At 43.9% G+C, this 14,648-nt stretch overlaps 1 protein-coding gene across 3 annotated transcripts in view; it reads right to left on the reverse strand.

Annotated features, from left to right (window-relative positions):
• Window positions 1-14,648, reverse strand: part of MPHOSPH8 (M-phase phosphoprotein 8) — a 40,888-nt gene that overhangs the window by 18,060 nt on the left and 8,180 nt on the right. For all 3 annotated transcript variants that reach the window (XR_004325824.1, XM_032496530.1, XM_032496531.1), the window contains exons 2-3: window positions 10,876-11,031; window positions 1,080-1,901 (exon numbers count right to left, since the gene is read on the reverse strand). Coding sequence is in view for 2 of the 3 variants with exons in the window: in XM_032496530.1 (XP_032352421.1) it covers window positions 1,080-1,901; window positions 10,876-11,031 (978 nt within the window). In the remaining variant the exon portion in view is untranslated. The remainder of the gene's footprint in view (window positions 1-1,079; window positions 1,902-10,875; window positions 11,032-14,648) is intronic.

The following is a 14,648-nucleotide window of genomic DNA, read 5'->3' on the forward strand; positions in this document are numbered from 1 at the left end:
CTCTGACCACCAGGCAGAAGTCACCCTTTAGCCGTGTGAGGGGAATTGCCGTTCGTAAGGCTGTCTCCCAAATCTCTGTGTACGGAGAAGGCAAGGGCTTAGATCTGAAGTAACAACTTCCCCCTTGTTCATGGTGCTTTTCTGGGTCACCTCCAATAACTGACTCCCCGCCCTCAAGGCCTCTTTTGTCTTCGGCTGAGGATGGCATCTGAGGTCAGGGCTTCATCCATTTTGCAGAGTTACTCCATTTTCCTGGGTTTCTCCCATGAATACATGTTATCAACCTTTTTAAAAATTTTTATCCTGTTAATTTGTCTCCTGTCAGTTTAATTCCTGGAAGAATCTAGAAGGGTGGAGAGAAATTTCTTCCTCTATTAAGTCTCTAATGACAGAAGACCTCCTTACTGAGGCACACCTCAGAGACACTGTGGGTTCAGTTCCAGACCCCTGCAATAAAGCGAGTCACAATTCTTTTGCCTCCCAGTGCACAAAAAAGTCATGTTCACACAACACTGTGGTCCATTAAGTGTGCAACAGCACTACGTCTAAGAAAAGATACATACCTTAATTAAATACTTCACTGCTAAAAAATGCTAACCCTCATGTGAGCCTCCAGCAAGCCATAGTCTTCTTGTGATAGGAACATCAAAGATCACTGGCCACAGCTACCATCACAAACAGTCATAATGAAAAAGTGTGAAATATTGCAAGAATTACCAAAATGTCATACAGAGACATGAAGGGGGCAGACGCTGTTGGAAAAATGGTGCCAACAGACCTGCTCAACACAGGGTTGCCCCAAACCTTCCATCTGTAAAAAAAAACACAGTATCTGCAAAGTGCAGTAAAAACTTAAAAGGTGTGCCTGTGCCCCACCATTTCCTCTTCATCACGTGTGAAGCTGCCTGACCAATCAAAGGAGCGCTAGCCTGGCCCGAACATTTCTGGATTCCACAAGATTTAAACCATGGTCCTTGCATCAAAGCAAACTGCCCTCTGGGCCTGACTCACCTGCCACGGGACCCCCCACCCACCTGCCCCAGGGACTCCCCCCACCTGCCCCGGGGAACCCCTCCCACCTGCCCTGGGGAGCCGGCGGGCCCGGGTCCCCTCTCCTCCACACTCAGCCGGGGCTTCTCCTGCGCGGGCGCTGGCATCTGTTTCTCTAGCTCTGCGTTACCTCTGCCTCTGTCTTGATTCCTTGGCTTTTTTTGTATATTTTTCTTCTCTAAGAAAAGGTTCTTGTTTTCTGGCTTTTTGCTCTCTTTAGGTTCCTCGGTGTTTCTCAGTTTCTTTTTTCTCCTCTTGGCTTTGACATCATCCTCATCAGCGCTGACCGAGCCGTCCTGCTGTTTCTCAAAGCCGGGTTCCGGTGCTGCATCTGGTCCCGTCTTGTCTTTCGCACCCCTCACCTTTGGCTTCTCTTCCCTGCCGTCAGACAGTAAGCCCTCACTGTCCTCCTCCGGAAGCGGGGAGTCACTCTGTGCACTCAGTTCCGATTCCAGCTGAGATTCAGCACACTTCTCTTTTTTTGTTCTCCTGTTTTCCTTGGAATCTTCTCTTATTTTAGTCTTTAAATCTCGTATTTCACCCTTTTTAGCTTTCTTTAACTCCTTAGTTTCTTTCGTATCATCTTTTTTGGGCTTTTTGGGTTCCTTTAATTCCTCTTTGGCTTCCAGAATTCTCTTCTTCGTCCCTTCGGAGGAGCCCTCCAGGTCTGGCCTGGGCCTGTCTCTCAGTCTCCCCGTCTTCGCCTTCCTCCTCCTCGGTTCGTCCGGGCTCTTCTCTTCTCGAAGCCTCAGCTTCTTCTTCTTCTTCTTCGGAGAAGTCTCTTCTTTGGTCTCACTTTGTTCATCACTATCAGAGTTTGCCTCGAATATGTCATTACTTAAGGACAGTCTCTATAAAGCATAAAAGAGATGTAAATACTCATTAACGTAGTAATTTAAAAGGTTTCTGAAAAGCAGGACTAACAAAATCTGGTAGGAGTCCCCCCCCTCCCCCGTTTCTCAACTCCTTAAAGTTACTTACCTAAACTGAAGCTGTATATTACCTTTATTTCTGATTTAGCAAATAGGCCTTGGTGGCGATAAGTGTCAATTCAAGGGAACAGATGAACACAGAGGGCCAGAAAATGCTGGCGCCGCTGTAGGTTCCAAGGAAAGCAGATGTGAGCAGTAAGAGTCACTGCTACGTTTGGGGCTGTACACGATTCCGACTTCAACATTTCTAAACACACCAAGGAAATAATCTGTACAGACTTTATTTGTTGCCGGAAAAGTGGTTACAAATCCAAACACAAAGGTCCTTTGAGCCTTTGGATTCCCGAGTGTCCTTACACTCGCTGTGCAGCTCAGTTACACGTGCAGGAGCGAGACTGCCCGAAGCCTCGCTGCCCGAGCGGATGTCGCCTGAGTTACAACCCGAAATCGCTCCTCTGGAAAATCTCTCTTCCCATTTTAAAAACAAACAAAACCAAAAAAGCCCCAAAACCCCATTAAGAATAAAGTATCTGTACAGACACAAAAAGACTACGCGAAGCATTTGCAGGTCCCATTCCCACAAACCCTCTTCTCCTAAATGACTTGGGGTAGGGGGAAGAAGGGAAGGAGAGACAGACGTATTTTTAAAGTTCTCCCTACGGCACTTACCCAACTCCCCGACAACATCTACAGCAAAACTAAGGAGCCAGGAACCCCAGTGGGCCCCAAACATAAGCAGCAGGAAGCAAGGCAGCAAGGAAAATGGGAGAAACTGCTACAAAGTCTGGCGGGTCAGGGTGAGGGGCAGCTGTGGGTCCCCGGGTGCAGGCGGGTCCAGGCCCCCGGGACTCTCTAAAGTGACCTGCTGGTGTGCCCGCCAGGACGCCCAGGGCAAAGTTCACCACAAGGACAGATTGCTGAGATGAGGCTCCAAGTAAAGCGGTGCAGGGAGCACAGAGACAGAACGGAGCTGCAGACGTTAAGTGGTGGTGGCCAGTGAGACCAGAGCCAGGAAGACCCTCGCACAGTCAAAGGCTGTATTTTTTTAACCTTCATTAAAACAACAAAGAAGGCTGCTAAGGAGCCATGAAGCTAAAAAAAAGTATCTTGCTCTCCTCCTCTGCCTTCTAAAAGTCCAGAAAAAATAATCTCCTATAAATATAAGCAGCAGAAAATGATAAGGAGAGTATTTCACTAAGTTGTTCTAAGAAAAAAAGACTAAGGAGAAGAGTAAGAAGCCCAGAAAGACAGCATCCCCCTCACCAGCCCTCCCCCAGGGGGACCTACTGCCTAACCTCTCCCAGGAGTGGAACTTCTAGCCCATCAGGGTGGAGCTTCCCGTCAGCACTAATGAGGTGACCTCCCTGTAAGAGCCTGGCCTCCCCCTAAGGGAAGGTGGCCTGGCTGGAAACAATCCACTCCTTGTCCTCCCCCCCTCCGCCAGCAAACACCTTCCCCATCACACACTCCAGGGAGCACCGTTCTGCTCCTTAGGTGGGATGATGCCCGATTCCTGAATCCTGAATAAAGCCAATCAGACCTTCAAGTTTACTCAGCCGAATTCTGGTTTCTACAAAACAGTAGAGAAAAATAAAAAATCTGAGGTATCAGGCAAAAAGATGAAGTCTGAGAGAAAAAAGCTCTACGGTGGAAAAGGAGAACCTGGACAGGGAGGGGCTGAAACTGCAGCCGTTCGTAGGGACCTGACTTAGGACAAGTACACGTGTGTTTCTTCCTTTAGCCCTGTCTACAAAGCGCCTAGAAATAATGATGCCCAGTAGCAGTAAGTACATCTTGGTTAATCTCTTCCCACACGAATCAGGGCTCCCTGGAGAAACGGCTGCTGCCAGGGCGGGAGCAGGAAAGCACAAGGTGACCCGGACACCTTGTTCCAGGAGACAGACGTGCCCAAAGCAGGAAGGGGCTCCCACAAGCCAACCGTGGAACCGTTTTAGTATCAACATAAACAACAACAGTAGTTAAATAAAGATTCCACGAGTGCACTGACACTTAACAAAATTTAAGGGGAAAGAGGAACTGGTCCTTGTAGGATACAAACTGAAAAATACAGATAACACAATTAGAAAAGTCATTATTTTGCAACCACCACAGTAATACCTAATTAAGGCAAGATTTATCAAAGTATTTTAAAATCATAGGCTGAGAGTCTGTTGGGGAACAAGTGATTCTCACAATCTCAAAAATTAATTATTAGGCTATATATTATTTTAAAAGGGAAAAATGTTCCTTTAAAAAGGGAGAAAAAAATAACGGGGCCTCCCTGGACCATATAATGCTAATTTAAAGTCAGCAATGAGATGACTGACACATGGCCCATCTCCTGAGTCGCACACCTGATCGACATAATACACGTGCCAGGATGTCTACACTCAGTCTGCAAATAAACTAATTCCAATTAGAAAAATACTACTTGTGACTTAACGTTAATTAGCATTTATCTAATTCCAATCTGAAGAACCTATAAACTGGCCTGAACCTTAAAAAAAGGATTATGTGCCGAAACACAAAAAAGGGGGGCAAAAGGCTCTGGAGTGCGCTAGATGGAAAGGCAGGCCACTAAACGCACGGAGGACGGGGCCGCAAGGACACTCTGGGACCCCAGGGCACAGCACACCCACATGGTGGCGCTACACACCGGCTGTGAACGAGAACAGCCCTGCTGGGCTGCTGCTACTGACGCAGGCCCTGCTGCAGGAAGGGCTCAGCGGTTGTGAAACATATGGTGAGGAAACCAAAAGCGAAGTGTGCAGCTCGCTCAAGGGCTCACTCGACAGCGACCCCTTTGTTTCAAGCAAGTTCTGCAAAAGAGTCTCTACTTTCTCCATTTCCCTCAACCCTAAAGAGTTTACAACTGACTTCCATCTTCTTGAAAACCATTTTCCTAAAAATTAGTGTTGACCCCCTCATTTCCAAACAAAATGGATGTTTTTACTTTAAGTAACTGAAGTGTAATGTGTTCAAAACTGGAGCTGTTCCCTAAACACCACCACCACTTATCCAGGTCCCCAAAGCAGTCATGGGAGCCCCTCTGGCTGCACTCCCCTCATCGCCCGGTCACAGGTCCTGTGGGGGTCAGTTCCCCAACCTCACCACCTCGGTTCAGCAACTCCCCTCTCCTGCCAGTGGTCTCCCCATTCCAATCAGGACCACAGCATCTCGGAATTGTCTTTCCCGCCCGTAATGTAACAAAGGCAGAATGAAAGACAGAACTAGAAAATCACCAGTTTCCAACCTGTAATGAAACAATGGTTCTGGGCAATGATCATCAGTGGCTCCTAACCCCACACATGAAACGCGAGGACTTTCTAACGACAGATCAGACTGAAAGCTCCCAGTATCAGCGGTCCTAGGAACCTCATTGGGAGGGAGTCAACCAGACATGTGCTTCTGATGTGTTACTGCACCCGTCGACCTCCTGCAAAATAAATAAACCCACAGAATCATGCCTCTCTATCTGGCTACAGGGGAACATGTAAAAAGACACCAGGTACTCAGCCAAACCCAGAATATGCAGAACCCTACCGAAAAACAATCTGGTCTCTTCATCACATAAACAAGATGGGAAAATGGGAGGTTAGGGGAGGAAGCTGTCATAGATTAAGAGAGACTTCAGAGATCATCAGTGAAGCACCGTGTGCAGACCTTTCTCAAATCCCAATTACCAAATCAACAAAAAGATGTGTTTTGTTTTGTTTTATTCAGACACCTGGGGGAAACAACGCATTACTGGATATTAGAAGATACTAGGAAACAAGTGCAAACTTTTTTTGGTGTGATCATGGTAGAGTGGTTGTGTTTTCAGGGCGCCTGTCATCGACCAGAGTACCGCAGGGTAAAGCGACGTGGCACCCGGTACCTGGCTCACAGCACTGCGGCCGGCAGACAGGGCGAGCGGGCCAGCAGAGGGAAGGACGGCCCATAATGACAGTGACCAGGGCTGGGCGGTGACTACAGATCTCACGGTACAGTCCCTGCAGTTTTACATGTCCAAGTTTTCCTAAAAGTTCTTTAAAAATCACCTTCCTAACACATCAGTCTCATCACATGACTTCCCTCCAAACTCCTGTTGGCCTCTCTCCTGACCAAACGATCAGGTTTAAACACAGCCGCATACAAACCAGTTGCATACACATCTCTTCCCCTGCTGCCCCAGCGTCTCTCTCTCTCCTTTCCGTCTCTCTCTCTCCTTTCTGAGTGCTCGGGCACTTCTCACCCTCCAAGTCTGTGCTCTGGCACAACTCTGCATCTTTGTACCTGCCTCCCCTCCACAGATCCCGAATTCCTTGTCTTTGGGGGCTTCAGCCAGGTGGCGAGTCCTCTGTAATGTCACCCTGGTGCTTATCTGGGGAGTCACTCTCCTTCCTCGGACCTCGCACAGCACACTCACAGCTCTGTCCCTCACCCGCGGGCCCCTCCCGGGCTCTGAGCGCTCCAAAGGCAGGGACGCAGCTACTCTGCTTATGCCCAGTGACTGACATACTAAAAATGGATTTTTCTGAATGAATGAACATGAAATAATTACTAGCAAGAGGCTGGAGTCATCCCTTTTATCAGGTAAAACAACTTAAAAGAATTCTAAAATTCTGAAAATTCTAACTCGTGTAAATAAAAAAGATCTTCAGGGGAGTGTCCCCTCTTCAAACCTGAAACTGAGCCTCCAAGCCCCGAGAGCACTCTCTTCTCATCCCTGCTGCGTCCTGGCCTCCGGCAACGCCACCTGCCCCGTGTGGTGGCTGCTGCCGCTGTCACTGCCACAGGGTGATGGGTCCCCATACGGGACAGGCCACCTACGCTTCTCGTTCTTCCTCAGCCATCTGCGAGGAGCTCCAGTGCTGGCTCCTCAGCAAGCAGCTTCGAAAAAGGATTTTTCCTTGGTCATTGGACTACTCCCAAGAAAGCTACACAACCTGTGGGTTTTAAACATAAATGGGTGGATGCAAACAGACGACGATACAGTCAATTTGGCTTTAGGCATCAGAACACCATTGTGTAAAATTATTAGTTAGCCGTAGTTTAAACGAACCGGCAGGTTAGCTGCACTGGGGGATCCAGCCCTGGAATAACTGGCCAGACTGGCAGTCAGGACGCAAAAATCAGCTCCTTCCCAACGAACAGTCACTGCCTGCCATCGGACAAGGGTATTAGATGATGGAAAGGAATTCGTGTTAAAACTCTAAAAATAACTAAAAAAAACCACAGCCCCCCCCCCCCAATTAAAACCACACATATCACAAGTCTAAGCACTTTTAGTAAATGAGCCCTGGTACACCCCAGTCCACAGGAATGTTCCCTGACCACACACGGGCTGTGACGACAAAGTGGCGACACCTTTGTGAGATGCACAGTGCACACACCAGGGTCACTCCCTCCAGGTGACCTGCTTAGGAAAACACGAGCTGTCCAAGTGCGACCAGCAAGCAAACCCTCCTGGAAGGCACTCCTGTACTTGCAGAACCACCACCACGCCTCTTTTCAGTACAAAAAGGAGGTGTCACTAGAAATTAATTTTCTTGAACGACATTTAAATTCTTATGAAGACAATTCCAAAAGAAGAAAATTAAAACCATTTTGGGCTATGGCACTACCGGAATAAGTGGTTACTTCACAAAATGTACACTCTTGAAAAGAATACTCATTTGGGTATGCAAATCTAATTCATTTTACATTGGAAGGGTATATATGTTTATTATTTGGTAGCCAGTATTTCAAAAAGCTATCCCTAAAAAAAAAAAAAAGGCTGACCTCAGGCAAATTTTATAATAAAGGCAAAACTCTCTCTTAGCTAAGTAGTAGGTACACAGGTAATCATTAAAAAACATACTGGTTTGCTGGTTAGAATATACACTGATAAAAAATTATTTTAAAAGAAAGGCAGAAGGCAAAACACTTAGCACATGGTGCCACCTCAAAGTAAGATCACACACCACTAGCAAGGCCCGCAAGAGCGAAAGAAAGATACAGTCTATCTTTGGGTAACTGAGCACTTAAAGGTCTGGCCCATATAAGACACTCTACATTTACTGAAAAAAGCTATCCCTGAAAAAACTACCAGAAAGGTAAAAGCAGTAAAGTGCTGCTGGAACAGTCCAGCAAAGGCTCCTCTGGGTCACATCACATCAATCATCAAAGCTCAAGGCAGACCAGCAGCTGCCTCAGCTGTGGATTTTCAGTCCACCTGAAATGAAGGTCTGCACCACATCACACAAGTCAATGTTAAACAGCACCTCATTTTTTCCTTTAGTTTGACACACTCAATGGTCAGCAAAAAGATCAAAAGGTATCCAAATGCTACATAATAAAAAGTATTTTAATGAACAAATACCATCTCTGCATCATGCATATTTTCTGGTGAACAGCATCAACAATCGCTTTTGGGTAAAAACCACTTCTGACTTCGGTGATGCTTACTAAGACCCAAGCAAGCAGTGTTCCCAAATTTAAGTAGGTAACCTGACCAGTCAGTCTTGGGACTACTGTGGTCAGACCTCTCCGTCAGACAGCAATCGGAGGACTTCCGCAATCGGAGGACTTTCGCAGGAGGCATGCGCTTGCTTCCTGCATAAACAGACGGGGGGAGTGATGGAGGCGGCCAGTCCCTCCTGCTGACCTCCCACTCTGCATCGACAGTGAGAGAGTCACAGGGCTGGTGACAGCAAAGCTGTCTTCCTAAAGCGAAAAGGGCAGTGACCAGCGGCATGTTTCCATGTTCCCGTCCACCGGCACTGGTCAATGATTAGGCCAAAAACTCAGCAATATAAATACTGGAATATTCATAAATGAGAGAATTCAGGAGAAAGTCGACCTGACCTAGAAAATAGAGGTTTCAGTCTTATAAAAATTCAAAATGTTATTAGTGCCTGGAATTTTACTTTAAAATAGTAATGGCAGCTTTAGACGAAGACACTTTGAAGTGAAGAAGTATCTTCCTAAAATTAAGACAAGGATTTTTAAGCTTAAGAATAAGCCTCAGGAGGGAGGGGGGCAAGGTATAGCTCAAGTGGTAGAGTGCGTGCTTCACAGGCACGAGCTCCTGGGTTCAATCCCTAGTACTTCCACCGAAAAAGTAACTAAGTATATGAACCTAGTTACCGTCCCCTTGCAAAAAAAAGAATAAGCGTGAACGAAACACAGCAGTGTATCAGGACAGTTACCGTCCCCTTGCAAAAAAAAGAATAAGCGTGAACGAAACACAGCAGTGTATCAGGAATCAGCCTCACTCAGATTTTCATCAATAATTGTAACTCAAGAGACTTCTAAGTTGGGTTTAACCAGAGCCCTGGTGAAGTGAAAGGGACAGTAAAGCCAGCATTCTAGAAGATGAGACTTTTGGGGAGAAGTTTCAGCAAACGTGTCTCACTAATAAGGCAGAAAAATCAGAAATATAGTTTAAGAAGATGTCCATCAAAATGTCTAAATTTTGAAAGTCACATGCACCAATCACTTACTAAGACAGGTGCACTGTTTGTGCAGAATTTGCAGAGAAAGAAACAGGGAAGGAGGGAGCAGACACCCACTCTAGAAAAGTGAAGTACAACTACTGTTATACTTAAAAATTTAAAGTCTCTGCTTCAACCTGAACTCATTTTGTAAAGAATTTCCTTTATAAAAATTTTAAAAGTACTGAAGATTTTGCTTAGTAATTTAAAAACTATTTATTAAAGACCTTGCCACTACAAAACATTTTTAAAAACTGGTAACGCCACTCCTCTAAATGGATTTCAAAGCGCAGCCCAAACCAAAAGACAACCTATCACAGTGGTTAACAGTGATAACCAGTGTAGCTTCCTGGCCCTATCAGGACTAACTGGTGAACTTGGGCTGGCTCCTTAACTCATCTAAGCCTCAGTTTCTCATCTGAATCCACACAAGTGCTGGCCCAGTGTCTGCCCATCCACAGTACACAAGCTGGTGTAAACAGGATGCCTCCACCACTGCTACTACTGTTAACAATCACCACACTTAATATTATTTCTAAAAATGAAAACTAAAACCAAAAGCAATGAGAGTGGGTTCCATTTATAAATGAAATTTCCATGGAAGGGTAAATGGGAAATTTGTACAAGATCCATCAGTAAAGCCAGTTCAGTGTGTGGAACATGAAAACCAAGGATAAAGTAACGGACAAACCCACAGAAAGAAGCCCTTAAACCAAACCTGCACGCTAGTGTTAACATCATCCCACTCCGGGCCCCATCAGACCCTTTCCCAAACTGCTCCTGACGTAAGTTTGACTCATCTGAGTTCCCTTCTCTCTTCATCCTTCCCTGCCATCAGCAAGAGCTACAAAAAAGCAGCAAAGTAGCTAAAAACTGAAGTGGAAAGAGAAGAGAAAAAAAAAAAGACCAGAATAATCAGACCTGTGAATAATCTGAAATAGATTTAAATGTATAGCTATATAAAGTGATCTAAGGATTGTTTTAACTGGCAGAAAGATCAGACATTAGAAATACGCTAATAACGCAGATTAAATATAAAAGTATGCGTTGCATCTGTAGTAGTAACGTGCATAGCACAAAAAATACCCCCTGGGGATACAAAACACGCTGCTCACACCAGGGACAAACAAGCAAAGCTTCAACATGTCTCTTCTCTCTCCACTGTCATCTTACTCTTACTTGAAGGAAAATATTAATCAACACGTCCAAACCATACCTGGTCGTCAACTGTAATCACAGGTTGGCCACAGATAGAAGGGTTTGGCAAAAATCAACGAGAGCATTCTGTGAGAATCAGCTGGCCATACAGAATTTACAACAGGAATATTGTAATATTTTATTATTATTCAAAAATTCCTTACAGTACATTCTATCAGTAAAATTTATAATAAACATATTGTACTAAAAAAAAAAACCTATGAGATAAAACATAATACCTGAACATCCTTCTTGACTGATTTAGCTTTGTTATCTGCAACCTTCTTCCTAAATTCCAGAAGAACTTCTTTACAATCTTCGAGATGAACCTCCGGCTCCCAGGTATCATCATCTGACGTGTATCCCTTCCATCGAACTTTATAAAGGATCCTACCCTGTTACATAAATTAAAAACAGGCAAACAAAAGACATTAGACTTGATTAAATTTCCAAAGCCATATAGCTGCTGAGAATACGCGAACCAACTTGAAATGGAGATTAAAATCACGGTAAAGAATGCTCGCATTGCGGGGGGAGTGCACAGTTCGGTGGCAGAGTGCCTCCTGAGCCCAACCCCAGCACCTCCATTAAATACGTAACACATACATACATACATAAACCTAATTACACCACCCAAAAGAGACAAAAATTAAAAAAAAAAAGTGAGTCAGGAATAAAAAACCCTCCTTTAAAAAAATAAAAAACTTTAAAAAATGCACTTATCCATGGCTCCCTTAAAAATGGGGAAAGTTAGCTGGAATCATAGACAGCATAAACACTATATGATGAAATTACTGAATGCATCCTAGAAACTAATAAAAGCTTGGAGAAACTATAAACAACTTATCACTTCCTCTATGGGAGGTCCCCGTCTGCTCAGAAGTGTTATACAAAAGAGTCAAAAAAAAGTCTGGCCTACGCAGGGGTCAAAAAAAAGAAAAAAGAACGTTCACTTTCTGAGATCATTTGCGAATTCCTTAAAACAAGTAAGAAAAGTCTGTTCAATCTAAATCCAGCCGCAGGTTCCCTCAGAGGGCAACTGCTTACTATCGTGGGATGGTAAAGGATCGTAGTTTAACTTCTCTCCCCTCCTAACAGGAATCGCCTGAAAGTTTCCTCTTAAAATGCCCTCTCAAGACACAAGAAGCTGGTAATTCTAACACTTTCTGGGGAAGAGGAAAGAAGGCGATTCAATCTTCAATCTATTTTGCATGTATTACTTTTCGTTTAATAACGAGTTTTTAAATTAAATAACACAACAATAAAACAAATTAAAAAGAAGAGAATGTTCTTCTCCTGAAGCAAGTGGCTTAAAACACACACACACACACAGACACAATCACACCAAAAGCAAAAGCAACAAAAACAAAATAAACAAGTGGGACTACATCAAACTAAAAAGCTTCCAAACAGCAAAGGAAACAGTCAACAAAATGAAAAAGCAACCTACTGAACGCAAGAATATTTGCAAATCATGTATCTGACACGGAGTCAATATCCAAAATATATGAAGAACTGACACAACCAAATAGCAAAACACAATCTGATTAAAAAATGGGCAGAAGAGCTGAATAGGCCTTTTTCCAAAGACAACATGCAGATGCCAACAGGTACCTGAGAAGATGCTCAAAACCACCAATCATCGGGAAAACGCAGATCAAAACCACAATGAGCTATCACCTAACACCTGTCAGAATGGCTGTTACCAAAAAGACAAGAAATATCAAGTGTTGACGAGTATATGCAGAAAAGGGAATTCGTGCACTTTTGGGTGAGACTGTAAATTAGTGCAGTCACTATGAAAACCACTATGGGAGACCCTGAAAAAATTAAAACAAACCTATCATATGATTCAGCCATCCCACATCTGGGTATTTATCCACAGAAGTGGAAACACTAACTCAGAAAGGTATGCATACCCCTAGGACCACTGCAGCATTATTTACAACAGCCAAAAGTGGAAATTACCCAAGTGTCCACCAAAAAATTAATGAACAGATAAATGTGATGTGTGTATACAGACACACACACGTATACGTAATCACATAGACCACACGTATATGCATGTGTGCACACACAGAGGAATATTATTTCAGCAATAAAAAAAGAATGAAATCTTGCCATTTGCAACAACATGGATGGGCCTCAAGAGCATTATGATAAGTGAAATAAGTCAGAAAGAGATAGATAAATACTATATGATCTTACTTATACATGGAATATAAAAAGAGCAAACAAAAAAGCAAAACCAAAACCCCACGCTCACAGATACAGAGAACAGATTGGTGAATGCCAGAGGCAGGGGGTGGGGGTGGGAAAAATAGGTGAAAGGGGTCAAAAGGCACAAACTTCCAGGTATAAAATAAACACGTCCTGGGTGTGTGGTAAGTGTACAGCATGATGACTACAGTTAATAATACTGCAGTGCAGATTTTAAAGCTGCTAAGAATGTAGAGATGAAAGGCTCTCATCGCAAGAATAGAATTTTTTAGATTTTAACTAGACTTACTGTGGAGATCATTTCACAATGTGTACAAATATCAAATCATTATGCTGTACACCTAAAACTATTATAATGTTATATGTCAACTGTACCTCAATTAAAAAAAAATTAAAATAAAAAATTGAAACCATAGCATCAGTGATCCATTTTTTATAAACCCAAGACTGAGGTCTTTTTCCGATTATATAAGCAATGTGCAACCTTTGAAAATCAATGAAAAACAGGAAAACCCCAATAAAAGTCACCCAAAAATACTGGTAACAATTTGACCTATTTCCTTCATGGTCTGCATTTATAAGTATGTATTTTATATATTTAAAACACTGGAATAATACCATGTGGGGGGACACAGGGAGGGCGTGTCACAAGCAGTAAAAGAATTTACTCAAGGCAAGGAGAAGATTAAGAATGAAGGAAAGTTTAATAGGTTCGCTGCTACAGGCAACAGCGGGCCACACAGACGAGAGATGCCTGTGAGCATGCCTGTGAGCGTGCAGTGCCTTTTAACTGGGGAAAGGGCTGTGAACGCAGAGGGACAGGGAAGAGATTTCTGACTGGCTCTAAGTGAGGCAGGGGCCTTGGCTCACCAGAAGAGCGTGGATTTGTGGCCCCGTGAGACAGAGACACCAGCTGACACCAGCAGGGTGGTGGGATTTATGACTCTGACAAGGAGGAAAGTGGGCTGAGACCAGTCAGCCTGAGCTCTGGTGAGATTAGCCATCTCCCAGGGCTGCTAATTCTGAGGGCAAATACCCGTCAGGACTCCCTCTTCTTCGAAGACCAGCAGGCAGACGCCTAAGGGCTGGAGGTATGGGGCCCGCAGGCACCAGTTAGCACGGCACACTACCAGTTTTATCTTGCTTTCTCACTTACAGATCAAACATTTCTCATTTTAGCATTATCCAAAAACATAATTTTTAGGACTGAACATTATTCCATTTTAAAAATACAACCAAAAATCAATGCCAACTCCCCCTCTGGAAACCAAAGGTTGTTTTGTTTCCAACTTGTGTTTTTATAAGTAAAGCTGTAACTCTGCTTAGCTTGTTAGAATAAATTCCCAAAGGAGAGACCGATGCGATCAAGTAATAAAGCCATTTAAACATTGTAAGAACAGACTGTCAAATGCCTTCCAGAAAAGCTGCTCCAATTTATACTTGACCAGACACAAGAGCCCACCCTCCCACATCAGGGGTCAGCAAGCTTCAGAGCAGCCTGCAGAACAGGCTGCCTCTGGTTCCACTCATCTCGTAAGCAAGGAATGATTCTACATTTGTAGTTGGTTGACAACAAGTCGTCACATCACTATCTTGCACACCTGAAACTAATATAACCTTCTAAGTCAATTTTATTTATTAAAAAAGTAAAACACACATGAAAACAAATCAAAAGAAGAATCATATTCACATCAAGTGTTTCACAATGTGCTGTGCACTGTCTAAACCTTGGCATTTATTAGCTCACTTAATCTTCAGAACAACCCTGTGAAGTTACTACTCATTTTACAGA

The sequence above is a fragment of the Camelus ferus genome, chromosome 14, assembly GCF_009834535.1.
Source record: "Camelus ferus isolate YT-003-E chromosome 14, BCGSAC_Cfer_1.0, whole genome shotgun sequence".
NCBI lineage: Eukaryota > Metazoa > Chordata > Mammalia > Artiodactyla > Camelidae > Camelus > Camelus ferus.